The sequence below is a fragment of the Triticum urartu genome, chromosome 5 (genome assembly GCF_003073215.2).
Source record: "Triticum urartu cultivar G1812 chromosome 5, Tu2.1, whole genome shotgun sequence".
Classification (NCBI taxonomy): Eukaryota; Viridiplantae; Streptophyta; class Magnoliopsida; order Poales; family Poaceae; genus Triticum; species Triticum urartu.
The window spans coordinates 598,054,697-598,073,618 of NC_053026.1; the positions used below are offsets into that span (position 1 = coordinate 598,054,697).

Below are 18,922 nucleotides of genomic sequence, written 5' to 3' on the forward strand. Positions count from 1 at the left end.
CGACGAGTAATTTAGAACGAAAGAAGTACTTCAGTTCAACCAGACCCACCGCATCTTACCACGACTTTTCATCTGCTTCTTTGCTCTTACAAAAAAAATACAAAACATATTCTGCTGTACAATGAAGAAAAAAAGGATTTAAAGAAATTATAAAAAAAGGATTTTACTACAAATCGGACATCATATAGTTTTAGCATGCAAAATCAAACGTTTTTCAGGCAAATCATGTTGTCAGGATGATGACAGTTTTCTTTAGCAGGCACATCAAATTTTGAAGAAAAAAAACCTGAACATGGCAAGTGCTCTCTCCGTGAAAAAATATAAGAGCATTTTAGATCACTAAAGTAGTGATCTAAACGCTCTTATATTTTTTTCACGGAGGGAGTATTTGCCACAGAAAAAAGCGTTTGATTTGCCATGGTTAAAAATCTGACATCAGAAAGTGGGTCTGGTTATCTGGTTTCATAAAAAGAAAAGAAAATAAATGCATTGATTTTAACAGTGCCTTCATATGTATTGGTAATGACAATTATTTCAAGTTAATGCACTCTAGTATAACGTCAACAAGTCGCACTTAATAATGTCTCTTCCACAGAAACAGAGGAATCTGTTGCTGAGCAAGATGGCGGACTGTGCTCACATCCATCTCTACATGCCAAATACAGAAGATTCTAGTACTGTATATGAGTATTATCAGGGGAGCCTTTGTCCAAAGCATATATATGATCCCAGGATGCAAAGTTCAACAACATTCCTCTAACACATCGCCTCACAATTTTTACAGGCACAGCCGCACAAAACAGCTCCCCGGGTAATTTGGTTGCAGACAAGAAAAAACTGATGGTTGTATTTGGCCTCTGAAGCAAGGCGCAGACTCTCGAGTGCTGGATAGGAGTCATACCACTGGTAAAAACAATCTAAGAGAAAAAGAACAAAACAATTGGGGCTGAAGCAGCCGAGCGGGGCGGTTTCTCTCTAGACTGAATGAATCAATTGGCAGTTCAGCGACCCATTCTCATGGCGTTGAAGTCTAAAAATATCACCGATGTGTTGTCCTTCGTCCGCAGATTCCTGGCTTCACTAAGCACATGGTCTGCTACTCCGTCCGCTGAGATTTCTTGGCCCATGTTCCTCTCCTTATACTGCGAACACGGGGCAAAATAAAACTAGCATCACGTGACTACAAAAGAAATATGAGACTAATATGAACAAATGCCGATTGATATCTCACATCGAGGACAAGCTGTGCTGCCTTTTTCGCGGTAATGACATCCCATAAGCCATCGCTGCAGTGGCACAAAGCATGTCAGGCAATGGATGCATCGCATCAGTGAGAATGAGCATTAGCAGATATGGGAATTTGTGTTACCTAGCGATAAGCGCAAAAGCTGAGCATGATTTCGAGATCTGAACTACTGGGCTCACATATGGTTCCTTACTGAACCTTGGATCTTGCTCTTTGAGAAACTTGTCTCCAAGCATCCTGCAAAGATTCAGTCCTGCAGAAATAAAGACAGTAATTTGAGATCATTGTTGGTCAAGTCAGCATCACAATACAAGTAAAGGTAACATACCACATATACGGCTTTCGCCATCTTTCAGGGGATTCCCTAATTTCGCTATCCTCGCTCGTTCTGTGGTACTGACTACTCGATGATCCTCTGTCATCGCAATTGGTTTCCCGTCGACACTGACAGAGAGGTATACATATGATTATAGTGATACAGAGCTTGAGAAATAAAGACACAAGCATGGCCCATGTATGTTTATGCTATCAATTCCTTAAAATAGAATGGAGGCATTAGTTGATTTTGAATTATAAAGGGTAGGGAAATGCAAGTTTCCCACATAACAAGAGAATACTGATTTACTACTTCAAGGAAAATGCTGAAATATTTTTTAGAGATGAATAGATGTTATTACTTCATAATACATGCCGAGTCACCGAGATTAGCGCACTGGGCAAAGCAATCTTTGTTCTGATCAAACCAAATAAGAAGGACAGTTGCTGTACAACCCTGTAAAACATAGACAGACATGAGCCATAAAAGTTCATTGCATCAGATTCCCTAAATAAGGGGTAATTCAAGAAATGGTGAAGTGTATTTCTATGCCTTGTATGTATGTTCACTAATTAAAAAGCCCATTTAGAGCCTAGACATTGCCAACCAAAGTGTTTTAGTCAGATATTTGAAACCCGTGAAATTGGTAAATCTACCCAGGGTCCAAGACTTTCTGAACCAAAGTGTATTTCTGCTACTGATTTACTACTCAAGGGGCACACCAAGGACTTCCAGACCCAAAGTTGCTTTTTTGGTAGATATAGAGAACCAATATGAACATCAAAGGAAGGTTAAAAGATGGAAAACTAGATAACATAATCAGATTGGTAAGATAGGCTCACAAGACATTTAGGATTCCTGAAAGTTTCATCAACCAATTACACCAAACAAATGTGTGGATAAACCTTGACTTGATGTTTTGCATCACATTCATAGACTAGCGAGCAATATGATTAATAGGAACATTGAAAATACTAAAATGCGGGCAAGAAAGCCAGATTAAAAGAAAAACCTCATACTGATGATTGAGTGCAGCTTCCGTCAAGTCAAATGCACACTTAAGAACATCAGAAGCATTGCCGCATGTGAGAACTCTTTCTATTGTTTCCTTCTGAGAAAGAATTTTCGCAACATTCTCTGGAAGAATCCTACACAACAAAGGCAGTCATCAGTTCAACATACAGGTCATCGTATCACCCCAAGTCAAGCATATGATAAAGTAACTCGTACAGGAAAAAAATATATATGATGTGGACTTCAACAAACGGATAGGCACAAAAAATTTACCTGCTGGCAGCTTTTGCAGCCCCATCCCCTCCATGGCCATCAAAAATGGCAAACAGCCCAAACTGTAAAAAAATTGGAATCAGAATGAATCCAACTCTTTCGAAAATTTATGGCATTATTTCCATACCTGTTGAGCACCAGTAAGAGGATACTGGTAGCAGCTGACATCCTCCATGGGAAGTTTCTTTCCAGTTCGACGGGTTATCATTGCATCAGATACCATACCAACTCCTACTGGCACTTGTTGATTTTGTAGTGAAATTTGAACCTAGCGAGGTAGCATTATTAGAAGATTATTTTCTGTACGAACATGGATTCGGCTAAATAGTCCAATAAATAAAAGAATGATTTGCTTAAATGATAGAGTTCAAATATGATGAAGATTTTTTTTTTCATCTATAGGTTTCAAAATGTTATAAGTTTATAATAGGTAGGCAAGCTTTTTCAACTGAATTGGTAACAAGAAATATAACTGAGCACGCTGACATATCTGTGTATCTGTATACCGTGCCATTTTGAACAGGATATAGTTTGATTTATATGTGCACAAATGCACAGGAGATTCCTATTGAGCAGAAGGATACAGTTTGAATGCTTTGTACACCAAAATATTGGAAGCCTGAACCACCATATGATTAAAATTGTGGGCCCATATGGCCACTTGGCCAGTCAACGATTTTTCATGCTAATGATAACAAAAAAAGCAGCCAAGACTTACAGATACTTTTGATGAACTCCCAAGTGTTATAATATCACCATCAGCAAGTTCGGCAGGCGCACTCCAACGCCTAGAACCAACATCAGGATGGGCAACTGCCTGGGAATTCAAGAAGGTTCCATTCAAACTGCCCATATCCACAAGTTCCCATCTGAGTGTCTGCAATATAAGAGTAATGATTTACTGAATGGGGATGGAAGAAGGCTAGCTATATTCACATGTACATATGCATTGTAATGATATGAATTGAATATACTGTGATTTATGAACCAAAGACACCCACTATAATCTGTGATATTCCTTTGTATAATGTGAAATCTGAAAGTGCCCCACGAAATCATATTTACAGCCAACAGAAATGCCCTACATATGTACTGCAGCATCAAGCTAAGAAGAATAGCATCATAACTGACAAGAGAAATGGCAGCTGCAAACTCCACAAACAGGTAGCAGAAAATGAAAATTAGAAGCACTAAGAGTTCCAGCAGAAGCAAGCAGACACTCCGGCAATTACATCCACAGATATCTCAATTTTCGAAATAACCTAGGGTTCAATACAGTAGCATGCTGAATGAAGGTGAAAAAGATTGGAAAGTATGTGAAACTTACATTTGGATTCCAGTCAATCCGTGCATGCTTTCCTGACACCTCAGAATCCTTTAACACCAAATCGCTTTGAGGAATCCTTCCAAGAGTCATTGGGAGCATGGACGTATTACCTGACTGCAGGTAGCGGTTTATTCCATGAGATGGGCCAGCTATGACCTCCAAGGCTAGGTGGCTTCCTGCACTCCTAGCAAATGATTATACATCATGAGCATATGCATGTATAATATTTGCAACATATGGGCCACTAGGACATCCAGCTAATGAAAGGACGTTTTACCAACTGTAATATCCTTCACAGGAATGCCGCCATTATTATTCTCTCCAGAAGCCCTTCTTGTGTGCTTCGCCTCAGATGCTCGCACACTTGCTTCCGCTGTACGCTTCAGCGTACTTCCTAGATGGAGCTCTTCCGGTGTACCATTTGTAACATCAATCACATGAACTTCTCCTACAAATTTAAATATATATTTACAAATTTATGATGATGGTTAATAGAGAAGCTGAGTACTCCAAAAAACAGCACACAAAATCAAATGTGCTGCTGCTGTATGATACAATGATGAAAGACCGAGTGTAAATATACGCACCTTCAATAGGATGAGATTCAGTGGGATGAGTATGCGTCCTTGGTGAAGTGGTACTCCTATTTGTCCACATTGTAGACTCACCAGCATTATTGCTACCAAGGTTATTGCTTGGGCCCGAGTAGTCATCCAACTTGTCTGATATTAGAGGCCTGTTGATATCGTCGTCCTGCAAGCAAACAGCAATCAGACATACAACCTCCACCTTCCATCTGTGAAAACAAAAATATATTTGCTTTTTCCTGTCCATTACACCCGCTCTGATAATATATGCATATAGGGCCTGTTTGGATTAAGCCCCATTCAGCCGTACCAAATTGTTGGCATGAACAAACGAAAGGCATGACCAAAATATTGATAAGCTGTGGCTGTTTGGTTTGTAGACCATAGTACTTGTCAATTTTTTGGCAAACCATTGATCATTTGGTTTTAAGCCAAATGGCTTGCCAAATATTTGGCAATTTTGATTGGCTTGTGTTTGGTTGGTCCATAATTTGGAATTTGCATGCCAGCCAATAAAACAACATATAGGCACAAACCAACACCGATACAACTTGATTATTTTCTAGTTCAGACTAAACAAAAAAGGCATGATCTTAAAGAGTATAAAGACACCATAAGTTGCATGGAGTAACTTTGGTCTCCAGCAACATCATGCTAAACGTTGTGGAATATAAATAGCTAGCATCAATGATCAGCTACTCGACAGAACAGAACACATGTTTGCACCAGACAAAAGATATTCCACAAAATGTTGCTTACTACAAAAAATAAAATAGCCCAGTCATGTTCATATTAGCTACTCCATAGAATCAGATCTGTGTGAACTACAAACACATAAGACATTGATTTGTTAAACACACACCACATCTAGTATTAGTTACGCACAAGTGCATCTACAGCTAAACGGACAAGAGTGAGGAAAATCACACCATTGGAAAAGGCAATCTGTATAGGGTTGAGGAGGATTCGGGTGCTGGGCTTTGGATGCAATGTGATTCCATTGATTGAGGGTGGGGGGAGGAAGGCCTTCGGAGCAGAGCAGGTCGACACCGGACCACTATGGCCGGTGGGACCTGCAGATCTGACAATGGTTTTCTGCTTGGGGCTTGTGGTGTGCGGGCGAGAAGAGGAAGTGGAAAATGACCGTATAAGAGAGGAGACAGTGCGGAGGATTTGGCTGCCAAATCTTTGACGGACAATGTCCACGTCCTCGCTTCGCCCGTGGTTTGGCGAAAATCAGGAGGGGCGCACCTGGTTTGAGCCAAAATTGACGTGGATCCAAACAACCTCCAAAATACGCCAATTTTGGCTCACCCTGGTATTGGTGTCCATCCAAACATACCCATAGTTGCATTACCACAGCCAAAGTTTTTTTCTTCAAGTAAATAAACATCATGTAGGATTAAATGAGAACATAATATCCCATGCTCTTCACAAGAAAGCAAGATAATGGGTTTTTTATAACCCTAGTACAAGTTGTTTGAGTGGATCAAAAGCTAGTTGTACTCATGCCCGACCATATGAGATGCAATGTATCATTCAAATGAACACGAAAATAATTCCATAAAGCATTTAGCTTACTGAGGTAGAAGTGGCTGGTGACAAAAAAGGTCTACAGAAGTAAACAGAATATGACAACAACAAAAAGGTCTACTGAGGGTAAGTAAAGGCCAATAATAATGCATTGCGTTGAGAAGCATTCAGTAATGAACATAGTTATAAATGGCGTGCCTAGGCTCTAGGCAATAGCAAAATGCGTAGCACTTAATCTGCGCATAAGCGTGCGATTTAAGCACAAGGCAGTGGCCAACCGCACAATTAACGCCTAGCGCTTTTTAAATAACTACGGTAATGGCTGGTAAGCTTAGAGATGCAAGATGATCATAGTTTGCCCAATTGTCTCCGTTGTACCGAAGTGCGTGGCAGCTGAGCCAATAAACACATCAGCGTGTTAGGTCGATAATCCCAATGGCAAAGGCTAATGATCCAATCAAACCTCAAAGTTGCTCAAATACCATGTCCTCCGAGTCACCACGGGCCAGTCTAGCGCGGGGAACAGGCATGTTATTGCAGTACCAACATCGCCCCTCGTCCGCTGCAACCAATCTTGCCGAAATGTTCGACGCGACGCAACACCAAGAACGCCCCGCTATCCCAAATCCCTCGAAACCAAATCGCCGACCTAGCGGAGCCCCCCTCGAACTAACCGCGCCATCGAGATTCCCCGCGCGCCCCGGAAACGACGGGGGCAGCCGGCCGCGCGGCCGCCCCCCGCGGCAGATCCGCGCCGTGATCGAGGGGGGGCGGAAGGAACCGAAGGGAGATTTCCAGGGGTGGTGGGGGGCTGACCTGGGAGGACGAGGCAGGCGGGGGCGCGGCGGGGGGCGCGCCCCGGCACCAGCGGCGGCAGGCGTAGACGGCGAGGCCGAGGACGGCGAGCGTGGCGACGGCGGCCCCGCTGACGACGAGGGGGGAAATGGCCATGGGCGGGCGGGGGAGGCCGGTGGCGGTGGCCGCGGACGGGGGCTCTTTTTTTCTTTTCTTTCAATGTTTGCCCCCTTTTCACACGCAGGGGCCGCCTCTGTTTCCTTCCCGCGAGTTGCATCGGTTTTTATGGTCTTTTTCACATGTTTTGCGTTTCGTGTCGACGGCGGGGGATTCACCAGAGATTATCTGATGGTGATGGTGATGTCATTTCTGCCAAAAATCAGCGGCAGATTCATTCTTGTGCCGTTATAATCGTGTACTCATAAACATCGTATCTAAAACGTCTTAGTATAAAAGTTTATTATAGAGAGAGTATATCATGTTAGATTTTATATTGCACCGTTATAAACGTGTGGTAAACATAGTATCTAAAACGTCTTATAAAAGTTTATGAAGGGAGTATATCGTGCTAGATTTCATATTTATGTGTGGTGTCGATGTGTAATCTTTTTTTTAAACAATGACAATATGTAATCTTTGTTATACATGAAATTAATAACATGATAGTCTAGTTGATAGAACAGTAAAGTCTCTATCCCTACTTCTCCGTCTCTTCTCTACTACCTATAAACTGGACATTCCCCTCGATGGTCATCGACATGAGCGCATGGTCGCGGCCCAACCAACGTTCACTTGCCAACTTCAACGAGGGTGTCCCCCATCGATCTATTCTTCCTTGCACATTCGCACAACGGCTTCCTAAAGGCCATTCACGAAACAAAATCGGCGGCACGCATGGCTACTAGCGACAAAAACGCATCTAAGGAAAACAATATCAAACCCCAAATCAAACGTTGTGTGTGGCAATCAACGTTTGTGCATGGCAAAATAGCCCCTAAAATGAAAACATGAAAATTTATGAAAAAAATGTTATAAATTGAAGCAACTTTATGTAAATGTACGTGCAAAATTCTGAATATATGCTAGCATTGCAAATTATAGAAACAAAATTTGGTATAACATGGAAAATTAGGAAATTTGGTTCCATAGAACATGACAAATTTTGAAAATGTTTATAATGATCAAATGGAAAACTTAGAAAATTTTGTTTGCTACATCATGGGGAAAAAATAGAAAACCTGTAATTGTCATATGGCAAATTTATGAAAAAATGTTCTCTAGAACATGGAAAATTTAGAAATGCTTGGACCGATCACATGGTAAATTCAGAAAAGTTGTTCCATACATCATGGAAAAATTTAGAACAATCTTAGTAGTCACATGGCAAATTTATGGAAAAAAAATTATAGAACATGGCAAATTGTAAAATGTTTGGACTAGTCACATGTCAATTTTAGGGAAATTATGTTCACTAGAACATGCATCTTAAGTTGTTGCTATGCTATCACTTATGCATGGTCACTTATCCATGAGATCATGGCCACTGGATCTATAGTAATCATGGCAAATTTGTGTTAACTTTCTAGGCTGGCAACTTTGTGTTTATCTTAATTCACATCAAAAAAATTGTAACATTTATTTTGATTTTAGTATATGTGGGAGGGAAGGAAGGTTTTAATTTAGTTAAAGATTTTGGTAAGACTGATTTCATTGAGTTAATGTAGAACATGGTTTTGGTAAAGTATCGATTTCGTTTAATTATTTCAAGTTACTATATTTATGTTGGTTAATATTTCGCGAGGCATCGGTTGGGGTTACCAAAAAAATTGGGAACCAAAGGGGGGGGACTCGGGTAGGAAAAACTGAGAAAGAAGGCGTGACAAGGGAAGCAACTCCTCATTAATAGTAGAGATTTTTATTTTGTGCGGCATCGGTTGGGGTTAAAAAAATATGACACCAAATGAGGGAGGGGAACACGGGGAGGAAAATACTCGTAAGGAGGGGAGGCGACGGAACCAATTCCACTTTAATACCAGAGATATATTCCAGGAAAAATGAAAACATGGCAACTTATGAATAAAAATGCTATAAATTAAGACAACTATATGTAAATGTATGTGCTAAATCCTGAAATATGATAGTGCTGCAAATTATAGAAAAATATTAGTATAACATGGAGAATTAAGAAATTTGACTCTCTATTTTGAAGATGTTCATACTAATCAAATGGAAAATTTAGAAAATGTTTGTTTACTACATCATGGGAAAATTTGGAAATCTGTATTTGTCACATGGAAATTTTATGAAAAAATGTTCTCTCCAACATGGAAAAAATTGAAATGTTTGGACTGGTCACATGGTCAATTTAGAAAAGTTTCTTTCATACGTCATGGGAAATTTTGAAAAAAAATATGTAATAGTCACATGGCAAATTGATGGAAAATTGTTTTACAAAACGTGGCAAATTGTGAAATGTTTGGGCTAGTCATATGGCAATTTTAGGTAAATTTTGTTCACTAGAACATGGACCTTAAGTTGTCACTATGCTATCACTTATGCATGGTCACTTATCCATGAGATCGTGGCCACTGGATCTATAGTAATCACGGGGAATTTGTGTTAACTTTTAGGCTGGCAACTTCGTATTTATCTTAATTCACGTCAATTTTTTTGTGCATCAACTATATGTGTACATATGGCAAATCTTGCAAATGTGGTAGGTTTTATTCATAGGCAATGGCAAGTTTGTATTGGAAGCCATACGACAAGCAGAAAGTATGTGCCATTTCCAAAAATAAAGGTTGGCAGACTTAGTTGACAACTCTGTTTTTAGGATGCATTATTATTATAATATGTTGGCTTAAATTATACCAGGTTACCATGTTTAAGGACAAAGGTTTGCCATGTGATAAAGTTAAATAAAGAAACCAGAAGTCATGTTCCAAAAAAGGGTTTGCCATGTGATAAGAAAAGTTTTTTGGAAATATTTTCCGTGCTACTTTTGCTTACTATACTTAACTAGATGTCATTTCTTAAATTCACTAGATTATCGTGACGATTCAAAAGACCTGGCATGTGGCAAAGCAGGAGAAAGAAAAGTAATTTTCACCTTAATTGTACCAACTGCAGTGATGATTCAAAAAAATATACTTGCCATGTGTTATTTACAGAAGTCATGGGGCTGATAACTCACAGGCGTCCTGGGCGTGCAGTTTTAACTAGCTACCTAGCCGGATCAAAGCACGGTTAATAGTATAACCAACTGCTAGCTATAACATGTTTTCATCTATAGCAAATGTAATAGCCAACAGGTATACTAGTTAGCTAGTTAGGTACAAGAAAATACTACTCATCCGTCCCATAATATAAGATTTTTTTTCAAGCTATGTTAGCTTGAAAAATCATATTATATCATGGGATGGAGGGAGTACTTTATTGGTGTATGACTCACCTTTCATTCTCACAGAGCTTCTTGGAGCCCATGCTACAACCGATTGTAACTCTGCAGCACACTTCTCTTCTCTCTCTTCTAACTCAACAACAATATAATATTTAAATCCTTATAGCTCACTTACATCACCTTACTATACTTGCTCTTATGCAATGCATTAGAAGTCTTTCTACCTTTTCAACTAATCCTAATTACCATGCATGCAAAGTGTGAGTCCCATGCATCCAGCTTCTTGCCCCCGGTGGAATCAACAGGGCCACAATTAAATCAGAGGGGAGAGGAATTAATTATTGGGCCCCACGGTTAATTGGGAGGGAGGGAGACTGGACCCCACAATTGAATGGGGAGATTAATTATCGGGCCCATGGCTGCAAATGGGGTCGCGGGATTTTTGGGGTTTGGTCCCCAAAAGGGTTGCGCCTTGCAATGCATGCTCGCATAAGAGTCGTTCGAATCTTAGGAGTTATTGTATAATATGACAAATAGAGAAAATCTATGGAAAACACAAACTTGCCATCCTTGTAACAACAACTAACCATTGCAGTTTTGGGGATGTTGGCAACAACAAAAATTCCATTCAAATATGTGGATCATAGTAGGGGCAAAAATACTAACCGAAGAGCGAAATTGCCAAGCATCCATCTCCCCCATCCTTGCTTGCTCCTCCTCCCAGCTTCGCATGTTCTCCGCCTCACAAGCTTGATTCCCTGCCGGAGACGACATTAATGGCCCCATTGAAGGAGCAAGGTCAAAGCGTTGCCAAAAAAGAGTAAACATAATCAGAGCATGTAATATAATTTGTTCACGGCAACAAGATCTCTCGACTCCCGGAAAATTCCCAAGTCCATGCCCCACCGATCTTTTCGTTCCATTAAGAAAAAGCAAAATTGCACGTGTTGGCACCGGAAATCAAAATGCACCGTGCCCCCACGACCCACCGACCCCTCTTTTCCTTCATCAAAGCAAAAACATATGTGTGGTGGCTAGAGAAATGGCTTGCCCTGCTGCTAAATTCAGGTCGCCATTTGGACACCCTTTGGTGGAAAATCGAACGAACGCCCCAGAGAACGTGTCGATTATGCTAGAATGTAACACATGTAGCAGTGAGGCAACCGAACCCCAACCCCCCCCCCCCCCCCCTTGCTTGAACCAAAATGTGTGCTCGTCTTCAAATTGCCGAACCCCTAAAAAATGCGAACCATAAATCCATCGTGATTAGGTGAGGAAGAGGAGGAACGATGACCATACCTTACCCAAAGGAGCGCGTCGACAGATTTCAGGGAGGGCGTCGGTGTATCCTCTAGATGCTCACAGAGGGGCGTTGGCACAACGAGCAAATGTGGTTGGATGCGATGTTGGGGATATACTAATGGGATGAGGCGATGGAGATATAGCGGTGAGCGAGAGAGAAGAAGTCAGAGTATGAGAAATAAATGCAAGGGTGTAGACTCTTTGACCCACGACGCCAGCTTCATGATTTGTGCTACCAAATGGACGTTGATCTTTGCGTCGCACGAACACGTGCTGGAGCGAACGGTGAGTCACTGCACCGCACTGAGTGGTGCCACGCTGGCAATGCACGAAGACTCGGGTGAGGTGTCATGCTGAGAGGTCAGCGTCGTGTCATGCTAGAAATCAGTTGGTTACCTTTTTCGTCTTTCCAGCTAGTTTTTCCAACCCCCTTCGTTCACCATCGTGCTTGTATGTCCTCCCCATTTCCCTCCTTTAGCAATTTTTTTGCCGTCCAGCCCCCATTCCACCATTTTCCATCCCTCAATTGGTTTCTTCTCATCCCTTTGTTTTTTAGATCAAAAGACGCAAGGAGCACCCATATTTAAATTAATAAAGTGAACAAATACCATCATACACAAACGGTAATATCATTACAAGCAAACTGAGCACAAGAGAAAATATTACATGCCATCTCATGACAAGAAGCAAGAGCAAGAAACTAGGAGGTCATGCACCCCTTTGTCTGAGTGTTTCACTTGCCCTCATTCATCCCCTCCCGAGTGGTGGAGCCAGAAATTTCCTCCTCGGTATTACTCCTATAAAGGATGGTGGCGTACCCACCTTCCCAAGCTGCTTGTTGGAGGACAGAGCCTCATGGCCATCTCCGAGGCATATTTCTCCCTTAGTGGTTTTGGTGATTGATGACAATGCATTTGCGGACTAATCGTGTGCATTGAGAATTTCAGATAATCTATCTTATGGCACAAGAAGATTTGAACCCCTTTGGATATTTATGAAGATGGTGTTTTCGTGCGTTTCTTTTTCGGTGGACTTGAGTCGTTGGAACACCGTACTATTAAGAGGGGATCTGCTTCAGAAAGGTTTGGGTGGAATCAACACATACACTATATCTGTGCACCCTCGTTCTTTCCCGGCAATTGAGCTTGTCCCTCCTTAGTGTTTGAACCTTGCCAGAATGGGCTAAGCGGTAGTACCACTCTGCTCAATGATAGTACTACTCCAGCGGTACTGCCGCTGTGTAGTACAGCTCCCCGCTTAATTTGTTGGTTCTGTAAACAGGCAATAGTAGAGCGGTAGTTCGCCGCGATAGTACCGCTCCTGTGGTACTACGGGGCTAACAGCCTCTCAACTACCGTAGGTTTACTAGACACCTACAGGCTAAGCGGAAGTACCGTTGCTAGCTATGGAGTACGCTCCAGCGGAACTACCGCCACTACAAAAAAAAGACACATCCGTGGCATTTTGGGCCGAACAAAAAAAATTGTCATACTTATGACACTTCTATGACGATAATTGTGACAAAACCCGGTATCATCATAGATGTGGTGGGCTCCTACTTATATGACAAAAAATCATGACAAAAATGGACTTTTCGTCCTGGGCGGGCCGGAGATGCAGCTGCATTAAATTCTTTGGGCCGTCCATGACGGAGAAAACCGTGGTAGAAGTGAGGGCGAGGAAAATATTGGGGTGTTCCCAGTTACGGTGGGTGGTCGGGGCCGAGCGATGCACGGAGGTTTGTGCGTTTCTCTCGTACACGCACGCGCGTGGGTGAGAGGCATTGGGCTCTAACTTAACCCGAGCGAGGCGTTCACCTACTGAACCCGAGCAATTGCACTGCAGGCTACACGTTACTGAACCCGAGCGATCGATCGATGGCTGTTAACTGAACCCGATCGAGCGACTCCTTTGCTACTGCTGCTAACTAAAGCCGATCGATGATGCCTCTGGATGAACAGTGAGCGCTGCTAGGGGGGTTGGATGAACAATTCCCGGTGGGGGTGGATGAACAGGACCCCGTGGTGTTGCCTATGGATGAACAGGACCCCGATCGATCGAGCCGGTTGGGGCTGGATGAACAAGACCCCGTGAAGGACTGGATGAACAATAGACGGTGGAGGGCTAGATGAACAGTAGCCCGTGGAGGGGTGGTTGAACAGGAGCCCGTGGAGAGGGTTAGTTGAACGGTAGCCGGTGGAGTAGCGCACGGTGGAGGCTGGATGAACAGGAGCCCGTGGATGAACACTCGCAGGTGGAGGCTGGAGGAGGTCGACGGTGGATGAATAGTAGCCCGTGGAGGCTGGAGGGGGTCGACGGTGGAGATGAACAGTGTCCCATGGAGTCCCGTTTTGCGGTATGCCACACTCCTCCCGATGAATAGGACCCCCGTTTCGACCGTAGCGCTCCAACACAAGTCCGTTTCCTCCGTTTTGCGGTTCGCCACACCCCTCCCGTTCAACAGGACCCCGTTTCGACCGTAGGAGATCCGTTTTCTCCGTTTTGCAGTACGCCAGACCCCTCCCGATGAACAAGATCCCGTTTCAAATGTGGTCGGTCGAACACAAGGTCGTTTCCTCCTTTGTGCGGTACGCCAGGCCTCGTTTCCATCGGCTGTTCCATCCAAAATGGTTGGCTCCCACGTGTTCCATTGCCTCCCGATGAACACAACGCGTTCTGTTGCCTCCCCATCAACACGACGACGACGCAGTTTCTCCTTTCCGACCCAGCCATGTACACGAGCCCTGGCCGTACGTATGCGTGAGTAGGCATTCGAGACCCCCCCTGTATGTACGTACGTGATCGTATTTTCTTTCTTGCACACTGGCTGCTGTACGTACGTGTACATGCTACGTGCGTGCCTCTACTACGACACGTGCACGCCTCTACATCGACCAGTATGTACGTACACGTTCGCGACCAGAATGACAACGCTACGTACGCTTCGACCAGGTGGGTCCCGACTGTCAGGCACTTCCTTGCGTGCGAAGATGTAGCTGGTGGGTCCCAGCAGTCAAGGGGGCGAATCGATTTTTTTGCCCGGACGCACTTCCTTGCGTGCGAAGATGTAGCTGGTGGGTCCCAGCAGTCAGGGGGAAACATTTTTTTCGCGAAATATGATGGCCCGTCCGGTGGGTCTCCGCTGTCAGGTAGAGGAATAATTATTTTGCGCGTAATAAGGAGGCACTTCCTTGCTACGACTGTGGACCCAGTTGTCAGCCTCTCCATGTACAGTCCACGTCCGATGGAAGCCGTTCCTTGACCACGTTGACCACGCCGCGCCGAGAGCACCAGGGCGGTGGACGACGGCGAGGCCTAGAAAGGGGACGACGCGGAGCAAGGGAAGATGCGGCAGTGGATGCCCACGCGTGGAGGAGTATGAGGGTTCACTGGTTCACTTTGGTGTGAGGCTGCCGTCGCCGTAGAATAACAGGGGGTGTGGGTGAGTAGAGGGATGCCTGGCCAGCGGTGGGAGTAGTAGGGGGCGGTGAGGCATCCGCCGCATCGCAGCCGGCCACGGGAGGCAGGAGCACGAGGCATGACCGGCGCTGGTTTGGGCGGCTGGAGCAAGAATACCAGAGGTTGAAGAGGCACTACGGCCGTTGGATGGACATCGTACGGTCACTGGAGCTAGAATCGTGCATATTGACTAAGTTGACAAAGCCCTCCGTCCTCATCAACTTAGTAGGCCCACAAGTCAGCCTGCCACTATACTGGGTCCCAGCTAGCAGGAGAGTATTCATTTTTTTGTGCGTAATAAGGAGGCACTTCCTTGCGTGCGAAGATATAGCTGGTGGGCCCGAGTTGTCAGCGGCGGTAACGTTTTTTTCATGAAATACAGAGGCTCTTTCGGTGGGTTCTAGATGTCAGGTGGAGGAATCATTATTTTGCGCGTAATAAGGAGGCATTTCCTTGCGTGCGGTCGTGGACCCAGCTGTCAGCCTCTCCACGTACGGTCCACTTCAGATGCATGTTGGTCGTTGACCATGTTGACCAGGCCGCGCTGAGAGCACCAGGGTGGTGCACGACGGCGAGGCCTAGGAGGGGAACGACACGGAGCCAGGGAAGACTTGGCAGTTGTTTCCCACGCGGAGGGGAGTACGACTATACGAGGGTTTACTGGTTCATCTGTCGTCACCGGAGAATAACAGCAGGTATGGATGATGGCTAGGCCAGCGATGGGAGTATGATGGGGCGGTGAGGCCTGCGCGGCAGCACAGCCGGCCGCGGAGAGGAGGGAGCAGGCAGTCCCGCCGGCGCTTGTTTGAGCGGTTGGAGCAGGAAGAGCAGAGATTGAAGAAGCACGACGACCGTTGGATGTACATCCAACAGTCACTGCTTGTGCGTCAACCTTTTTTTAGAAAGCCTCAAATCTGTGGAAAACAGCATACAACCCATCTGCCATTATTTCTAATTATTTACAACCCATTTGCTAATTCTTAAGGTTTTTTGAGCCCATATTCTTTTTGTTAGCATTACAGCCCATATTGTGGCCACAGTTAAAAAATTATACGAAAATTTGCATATTTAGGTGCGGTCCGAACTGTTTTTAATCCCGAAATTTCGAGTCACATTCAAACTGATTTTAAAAATAAATGTATGTCAATATAAAATCCAACAAATTGTCCACGCATAAAAATCAATGCAATTTAAAATCTCGAAATAAAAAAAATTGAAACTAATTGCCGGTTTGATGTGTTTTAAAAATGTACAGCCCATTTCTCATTACTAATAGGCCATTCTCTCAGCCAGCCGAATGAAACTCTCCTTGTCTTGAAACATTTGCAGCCCAACAAACCTGACAAAGCGACTTACTTGGCAAATCACAAAAAACTGGGTTTTGGCCGCGGACCCAGCTGTCAGCCTCTCCACGTACAGTACTCTTTCGATGGAAGTCGGTCATTGACCACACTGACCACGCCATGCCGAGAGCACCAAGGTGGTGGACGACGATGAGGCCTAGGAAGGGGACGACGCGGAGCCGGGAAGACGTGACAGTGGGTGCCCACGCGGAGAGGAGTACGAGGGTTCACTGGTTCGGTTGCGGTGTGAGGCTGCCGTCACCGCAGAATAACATGGCCAAAGAAAGCTATCCCTACAAAATCATATAGTCTGGCTATGCTCCATCTTCACCACACAAAATATTTAAATCATGCACAACCCCGATGACAAGCCAAGCAATTGTTTCATACTTTTGATGTTCTCAAACTTTTTCAATCTTCACGCAATACATGAGCGTGAGCCATGGACATAGCACTATAGGTGGAATAGAATGGTGGTTGTGGAGAAGACAAAAAGGGAGAAGATAGTCTCACATCAACTAGGCATATCAACGGGCTTTGGAGATGCCCATCAATAGATATCAATGTGAGTGAGTAGGGATTGCCATGGAACGGATGCACTAGAGTTATAAGTGTATGAAAGCTCAACAAAACAAACTAGTGGGTGTGCATCCAACTCGCTTGCTCATGAAGACCTAGGGCATTTTGTGGAAGCCCATCATTGGAATATACAAGCCAAGTTTCATAATGAAAGATTCCCACTAGTATATGAAAGTGACAACATAGGAGACTCTCTATCATGAAGATCATGGTGCTACTTTGAAGCACAAGTGTGGTAAAAGGATAGTAGTATTGCCCCTTCTCTCTTTTTCTCTCATTTTTTTTGGGCCTTATCTTTTTTTATGGCCTCTTTTCTCTTTTTTTTATTTGGGCTTCTTTGGCCTCTTTTATTTATTTATTTTCATCCGGAGTCTCATCCCGACTTATGGGGGAATCATAGTCTCCATCATCCCGACAATGCTCTAATAATGATGATCATCACACTTTTATTTTTCTTACAACTCAAGAATTACAACTCGATACTTAGAACAAGATATGACTCTATATGAATGTCTCCGGCGGTGTACCGAGATGTGCAATGATGCATGAGTGACATGTATGAAAGAATTATGAACGGTGGCCTTGCCACAAATACGATGTCAACTACATGATCATGCAAAGCAATATGACAATGATGAAGCGTGTCATAATAATGGAATGGTGGAAAGTTGCATGGCAATATATCTCGGAATGGCTATGGAAATGCCATAATAGGTAGGTATGGTGGCTGTTTTGAGGAAGGTGTATGGTGGGTTTATGGTACCGGCGAAAGTTGCGCGGTACTAGAGAGGCTAGCAATGGTGGAAGGGTGAGAGTGCGTATAATTCATGGACTCAACATTAGTCATAAAGAACTCACATACTTATTACAAAAATCTATTAGTTATCGAAACAAAGTATTACGCGCATGCTCCTAGGGGGATAGATTGGTAGGAAAAGACCATCGCTCGTCCCCGACCGCCACTCATAAGGAAGGCAATCAATAAATAAATCATGCTCCGACTTCATCACATAACGGTTCACCATACGTGCATGCTACGGGAATCACAAACTTCAACACAAGTATTTCTCAAATTCACAACTACTCAACTAGCATGACTCTAATATTACCATCCTCATATCTCAAAACAATCATCAAGTATCAAACTTCTCTTAGTATTCAACACACTCATAAGAGAATTTTATTATTCTTGAATACCTAGCATATTAGGATTTTAAGCAAATTACCATGCTATTAAGACTCTTAAAAAAATCTAAGTGAAGCATGAGAGTTCATATATTTATTAAAAATAAAACTACCACCATGCTCTAAAAGATATAAGTGAAGCACTAGAGCAAATGACAAACTACTCCAAAAGATTTAAGTGAAGATCAATGAGTAGTCGAATAATTATGCAACTATGTGAAGACTCTCTAACATTTAATAATTTCAGATCTTGGTATTTTATTCAAACAGCAAGCAAAGAAAAATAAATGACATTCTAAGAATGGCAAACATCATGTGAAGAAGCAAAAACTTAGGATCAACCGAAACTAACCGATAGTTGTTGAAGAAGAAAGGTGGGATGCCAACCGGGGCATCCCCAAGCTTAGATGCTTGAGACTTCTTGAAATCTTGGGGTGCCTTGGGCATCCCCAAGATTGAGCTTTTGTGTCTCCTTAATTCCTCTCATATCACGATCTCCCTAAATCTCAAAAGCTTCATCCACACAAAACTCAACAAGGACTCGTGAGATAAGTTAGTATAAA

General features: G+C 43.4%; 1 protein-coding gene across 1 annotated transcript; it reads right to left on the reverse strand.

The window, feature by feature from the left end:
- Window positions 1–662: 662 nt before the first annotated feature.
- Window positions 663–7,318, reverse strand: LOC125511083 (protein phosphatase 2C 70). Its single transcript, XM_048676363.1, has 13 exons — window positions 7,113–7,318; window positions 4,764–4,929; window positions 4,454–4,624; window positions 4,177–4,352; window positions 3,568–3,726; window positions 2,977–3,117; window positions 2,850–2,911; window positions 2,575–2,710; window positions 1,924–2,018; window positions 1,575–1,690; window positions 1,370–1,499; window positions 1,232–1,286; window positions 663–1,142 (listed from the first exon to the last, which is right to left on the reverse strand). Exons 1-13 carry the CDS (start codon window positions 7,245–7,247, stop codon window positions 1,002–1,004), a joined length of 1,683 nt encoding a protein of 560 aa, XP_048532320.1. The 5' UTR covers window positions 7,248–7,318; the 3' UTR covers window positions 663–1,001.
- Window positions 7,319–18,922: the final 11,604 nt, after the last annotated feature.

Excerpts from the sequence above, each read along its gene's own strand:
- LOC125511083 (XM_048676363.1), bottom strand. The coding sequence starts at position 7,247 with ATGGCCATTTCCCCCCTCGTCGTCAGCGGGGCCGCCGTCGCCACGCTC. Across the intron at positions 4,930-7,112 it reads CGCCTGCCTCGTCCTCCCAG|GACGACGATATCAACAGGCC; the intron begins GTCAGCCCCCCA and ends GTTTGCTTGCAG. Across the intron at positions 1,691-1,923 it reads GACTCGGCATGTATTATGAA|TGTCGACGGGAAACCAATTG; the intron begins GTAATAACATCT and ends CCTCTCTGTCAG.